This window comes from Limulus polyphemus, unplaced genomic scaffold (genome assembly GCF_000517525.1).
Source record: "Limulus polyphemus unplaced genomic scaffold, Limulus_polyphemus-2.1.2 Scaffold12503, whole genome shotgun sequence".
NCBI classification, from domain to species: Eukaryota; Metazoa; Arthropoda; class Merostomata; order Xiphosura; family Limulidae; genus Limulus; species Limulus polyphemus.
The window spans coordinates 5,647-11,704 of NW_013678113.1; the positions used below are offsets into that span (position 1 = coordinate 5,647).

Consider the following 6,058-nt stretch of genomic DNA (forward strand, 5'->3'; position numbering starts at 1 on the left):
CAGAAGTAACTAACCTTTTAACATTCTATAAATATTACTCTACATTATAACACAACTAGAATGTGAAAAAGTTATTAACTTCTGAGTAAAGATGGCTTGTAAACTATAAATATTACTCTACATTATAACACAACTAGAATGTGAAAAAGTTATTAACTTCTCAATAAAAAGAACTTGAAAATACTGATAGACTTTTGGACACACCCGATGATTTGTAGGCTCTCTACTGAACAGTTAAGTTTTCAAATAATATCCATATATAGAAACCTCACCTGTTTTCTTTCATCACTAAAATCTCTGTTAGTATCAATTCTTTCTTGGGCTGCTGAAGTAGGTCCATTGACTTGATAGCAACATTGTTATTAGTTTCTTTATTTTTCGCTATAAACACAGTGCCTGATGCTCTAAACAAAGTAAAATAAACAATAAATAACACAATTAAAAACATCTTAATTAAGGTCAAAAGATGACCACTAAAAACACGTAATATCGCTATTTACAAAAGTTCCAGTAGAAGATGTTATTAAGTGTTTTGAAAATAAATTGTTAGAAACTAAAATCCCTGCAGTTGAAACTATAGATATAGTTAATTTAACAAAGGTGTGTGTGTGTGAAAAACCCATTTTTTTCAAGTTAACAATAATGTTTATAAACCACATATTTCGATAAGATATGTAGATGACACATTTTTGGTGTGGAGATATGGTTATAAGGCATTAATTGAGTTTGTGTGATATTTGATTAGTATAAAACCATCTGTATAATGTACTTAAGAAAAATAATACAAAACGTGACCATGGGTCATGAAGAGAGATGCTTGATGGTGTTTTCACACTACGGTCACTTAAAACAAATCATATCTGAATATAAGCTAATATTACAAATATATCTTGCACAGATCACACTATGGAAAAAACCATTAAACTCCAGAACAATTTTGTTCTATTTGGACTAATTCTCTGGGTGTGACGTACTACTTCAATAAACTGGTTTAGCAAAATAAAAATATTGGTCAGCTAAAACAAATTATATCTGAGATTGCACAACTATTTTGACCACTGTAGTCACTAAAGCAAGTGATATTCGAGATTACACTAGTGTTTTGACACCACAATCTGCAAACATACACACATAAAAATGTACATATTTCGTTCCTAAAACATTACAATGCCTGATAACATTGTTATGTTATAGCCTTCCACAGGAAGGCTTGCAACCAAACTACTTTGATGCTTACTTCCCATCTTATTTAATCAAAATTTGTCGATGTGCCCCTACGTTATCGTGAGTTATATTCTGGTATTTCCCTGTATCACTATCCCAATGAAACACTAGTTAACAAATAAACTTTATCGTGTATTTAGTTACTTGTGTACAGAAACACATTATGTTAATACAATTGTAAAATGTCAAACAATGATTTATAAGTATAATGAAACTTATTTCTTATACAGAACAAACATGTTTCAACTGATCAACATACTGTAGAAACATTTAGTATGTTCTCTACATAAAATCATTTTCATTAAACTCACAAATCATTGTCAGTTTACTATCATTTAGTTACTGCTACAAAAATATATTTCCTGGAATGTTACCATTTTGAAGATTCATCAGAAAAAACATTCTGCATAAAAACTTTCAACTGGTTAAAAGTTATTTCTGTTCATATTGTGTACAGTGTAGTACCATACAAGACGTATTATGAACATTTCTTGTGTACAGCACAGTAATGTGCAAGACGTATTATGAACATTTCTTGTGTACAGCACAGTACCGTGCAAGATGTATTAAGAACATTTTGTGTATAATAGTAACGTACAAGACGTATGATGAACATTTCTTGTGTACAGCACAGCGTGCAAGATGTATTATGAACATTTTGTGTATAATAGTAACGTACAAGACGTATGATGAACATTTCTTGTGTACAGCACAGCGTGCAAAATGTATTACGAACATTTCTTGTCTACAGCACAGTAATGTGCAAGACGTATTATGAACATATCTTGTATAATAGTAACATACAAGAAGTATAATAGTAACATACAAGATGTATTATGAACATATCTTGTATAATAGTAACATACAAGAAGTATTATGAACATTTTTATAAATAGTTATTTTATTTCATTATAATTTTCAATAAATCTCAAACTTAATATTTAAACAAGTGTTTAGGTTTTACTGATTAGAAGTGTTATGGACTTACCCAGACCCGACTTTCTTGTCGAGAGTATATGTAACACGTGGATTTCCTGTATTTACAATAGTCTCTAAGAAAGGGGAAGAAAATTAACACTTTATATGAACATCTTAAAACTTCATACAAATATTCACGGAAAATTAACCACAATGGCCAATATAAGTGAATCATAACAAAAATAAAACTGACCGTAGACAAAAATTAAGGATAAACACAGGAATAACAACAAATTACAGTAAACCACAACAGATCACTATGCAACAAACAAAATTTGAATGAAACATATAAATATACAGTGTTTTCAATCTAAAATCAGTTAGAAGCTACCATGTTAATTTCAGGAGGTACTCTAGCAGAGGGACCAGGAGAAACTCCCAAATTTTAAGAAAAGTTTACTTTTTTTTACCTCACCTTTAAGGTTTTAAAAGAAAGATTTCATAAGGCAGTACCATAAAAATTATCTAAATAAGTTTACAACAGAATTATTTATAAATTTAATTAAATCCTTCAAATACCAATTATGTTTCTGCAGACTATACAATCTGGAGCATAGGTTAAATCATAAAACATGTATTTACCACATCAGTCCTTTATCATAAGTGTATTATTGAATGGATGAGACCAGAATAGAACAGCCAAATTATTCACAACTGTTTAGAAGGTTGTAATACTACCAAGGTTTGTGGATATGATAAAACCCTAACACAAATTAATAGTATTCGGGCAAAAGTAGGTTTTGTGAGTAGTAATAACATACTGAACGTGTAAAGCCAACAATGGGACACAATGGCATAAACAAATAAGAGAAATACTATGTCCTGCTCCTGTAGTGGTACCTTCTTGGAGAAGCAGCCCAGAGAAATGAAATGACATAGCTCAGAGGCAGTAGCCCATATTTATCCATATTGGAAATGGCCACAGAGTTACACAATCAGGAAAATTATTTACAAGTATATGTAACATGCACTGGAAAACACTACTTACTCTACATGGAATTGACGACCACTAAAACCCTAATCAACCTCATAATGAAAGATTCTCCTGAATGGAAATGAGGTAAATCGAAACACCTGAAACACAAATAATGAAGCAGGCAAGTTCAATAACAGATGAATACAGTCTGACAGAACAGAAACAATGTAAAGTGAAACACCTGAAACACAAATAATGAAGCAGGCAAGTTCAATAACAGATGAATACTGTCTGACGGAACAGAAACAATGTAAAGTGAAACAGGTAAGTTCAATAACAGATGAATACAGTCTGATGGAACAGAAACAATGTAAAGTGAAACACCTGAAACACAAATAATGAAGCAGGCAAGTTCAATAACAGATGAATACAGTCTGACAGAACAGAAACAATGTAAATTGAAACACCTGAAACACAAATAATGAAGCAGGCAAGTTCAATAACAACAGACAACCTTGTGGTAAGAAAGATGTCAGACAGTTATTCTGAGAAAAGTAATCAGGAGAACAAGAACAACCAATAATGGTGCAGAAGAAGAACATCCCAAAATAAGACAAATTCTAATGTGCATGGTAGAAAACTGACGATGAGTTAAAGGGAAAAAAAGACATGTGGAAGACTCACCCCACGTGGAAGACTCACCCCAAGTGGAAGACTTACCCCACGTACTAAACTAAGAATTAAAAAGGATGAGTGGAAATTGAAAACAAAATTTAAAAATATCTGTTTTCCCAGCATAAAGAGGAGGCAATAAGAGAATAAGGTAAAGAAATTGTATCTCATGTCACCAGATGTACATGTCATTACATGTCATCTCATGTAACTGAAATAGGTTCAATATTGAAAATATATAACATTCCAAATCATGTCACCAGATGTAACTGAAATAGGTTCAATATTGAAAATATATAACATACCAAATCATGTCACCAGATGTAACTGAAATATATAACATACCAAATCATGTCACCAGATGTAACTGAAATAGGTTCAATATTAAAAATATATAGCATACCAAATCATGTCACCAGATGTAACTGAAATATATAACATACCAAATCATGTCACCAGATGTAACTGAAAATATATAACATACCAAATCATGTCACCAGATGTAACTGAAATAGGTTCAATATTGAAAATATATAACATACCAAAAAGAGAAAAATGAGAGTTTCATCAGAATTAGAGCAAAAAGAAAAAAAATGGCTCTGATCAAAAACAAAAAGTAACTGTCATGCAAGTTAAGTGTCCACATGAACAGGATACCCTCAAGAAATATGAGTAAACAATGACACGAATACATCTACATCACAGTTGACACCACATTTACAAGTTTCTTTGCATATTATGGAAGTTAAATAAATTCCAATAGCAGCAGAAACAGTTGGATTACAAAGAAGATCAAAGCAAAGTTAACAAAACCTATATCATGATGTAATATCCCCCGATACCTGTACAATAAGCGACATGGAAGGTGGGAGAGTGGAGAATAATGTGTATCTTATGCATGCTCTGCAATAAGAAACATTTGAAATGTTTAGTCATGTTGCATGCTCTGCAATAAGAAGCATTTGAAATGTTTAGTCATGTTGCATGCTCTGCAATAAGAAACATTTGAAATGTTTAGTCATGTTGCATGCTCTGCAATAAGAAACATTTGAAATGTTTAGTCATGTTGCATGCTCTGCAATAAGAAACATTTGAAATGTTTAGTCACGTTTTGTTGATGAGTTCTAACTGATCAAGGAAAGTCTTTCAGTATTTCAGACGAAAGTCTACCTGATCTGAGCTATTTTCGATGACGAGGAACCCACTTTGAGACTAATAATGCTTGGAGACGGGTAATGAAGAAAAATTTTAATACAAGTTTAACATAACAGCAAATGTACAAACGTTGTATGTTTGCTGTTATGTTAAACTTATACTAAAGTTTTTCTTCATTACCCATTCAAGCCGTCTCCAAGCATTATTGATCTGAATTATATATAAAACATAAAACATTCTAACCAATAAAGCAATAAATATTTAAGTTTATTTTATTTTAAAGAATACTACATCTTATGTAATAATTTAATACAATTTCTCAGAGTTTTAAAGATCTGTTCACTCAACACTACAAGATAATGCATTACACCATTCCTAAAAAACCTCATTAACAAAAAAAAACAATGGTACTGTTAACTTACTTAGTGTTTCCATCACCTCATTATCTGTCATTTTTTTCTTAGCTTCTTTCTCTCTTAAATTGGGAACTTGAGCCTGATTTATCTGACTAGAGGAAATAGAAGCATCTTCCATCTTGTCAATAGCTTGATCAAGATCTCCTTTCTATTAGATAATTTAAAAAATCTAATTAAAGAAAATACACATTTATGACCGAAGTCCTTTTTCATGAAAAACTGGCTTACAATAAATACCTCATCTTGATACAACAGGCCAATCATTCGTTAATAAACACTACATTAGTATCTTGATATTACAGACCGATCGTTTGTTAATAAACACTACATTAGTATCTTGATATTACAGACCAATCGTTCGTTAATAAACACTACATTAGTATCTTGATATTACAGACCAATCGTTTGTTAATAAACACTACATTAGTATCTTGATACTACATGCCAATCGTTTGTTAATAAACACTACATTAGTATCTTGATATTACAGACCAATCGTTTGTTAATAAAACACTACATTAGTATCTTGATACTACATGCCAATCGTTTGTTAATAAACACTACATTAGTATCTTGATACTACAGACCAATCGTTTGTTAATAAAACACTACATTAATATCTTGATACTACATGCCAATCGTTTGTTAATAAACACTACATTAGTATCTTGATACTACAGACCAATCGTTTGTTAAT

At 31.2% G+C, this 6,058-nt stretch overlaps 1 protein-coding gene across 1 annotated transcript in view; it reads right to left on the reverse strand.

Annotated features, from left to right (window-relative positions):
* LOC106477004 (serine/threonine-protein kinase PAK 1-like) overlaps positions 1–5,542 on the reverse strand; it is a 10,060-nt gene extending 4,518 nt beyond the window's left edge. The window contains exons 1-3 of the mRNA XM_013937611.2: positions 5,368–5,542; positions 2,213–2,276; positions 273–404 (exon numbers count right to left, since the gene is read on the reverse strand). Of these exons, the coding sequence (XP_013793065.2) occupies positions 273–404; positions 2,213–2,276; positions 5,368–5,479 (308 nt within the window). The 5' untranslated portion in view covers positions 5,480–5,542. The remainder of the gene's footprint in view (positions 1–272; positions 405–2,212; positions 2,277–5,367) is intronic.
* Between the last annotated feature and the right edge of the window lie 516 nt (positions 5,543–6,058).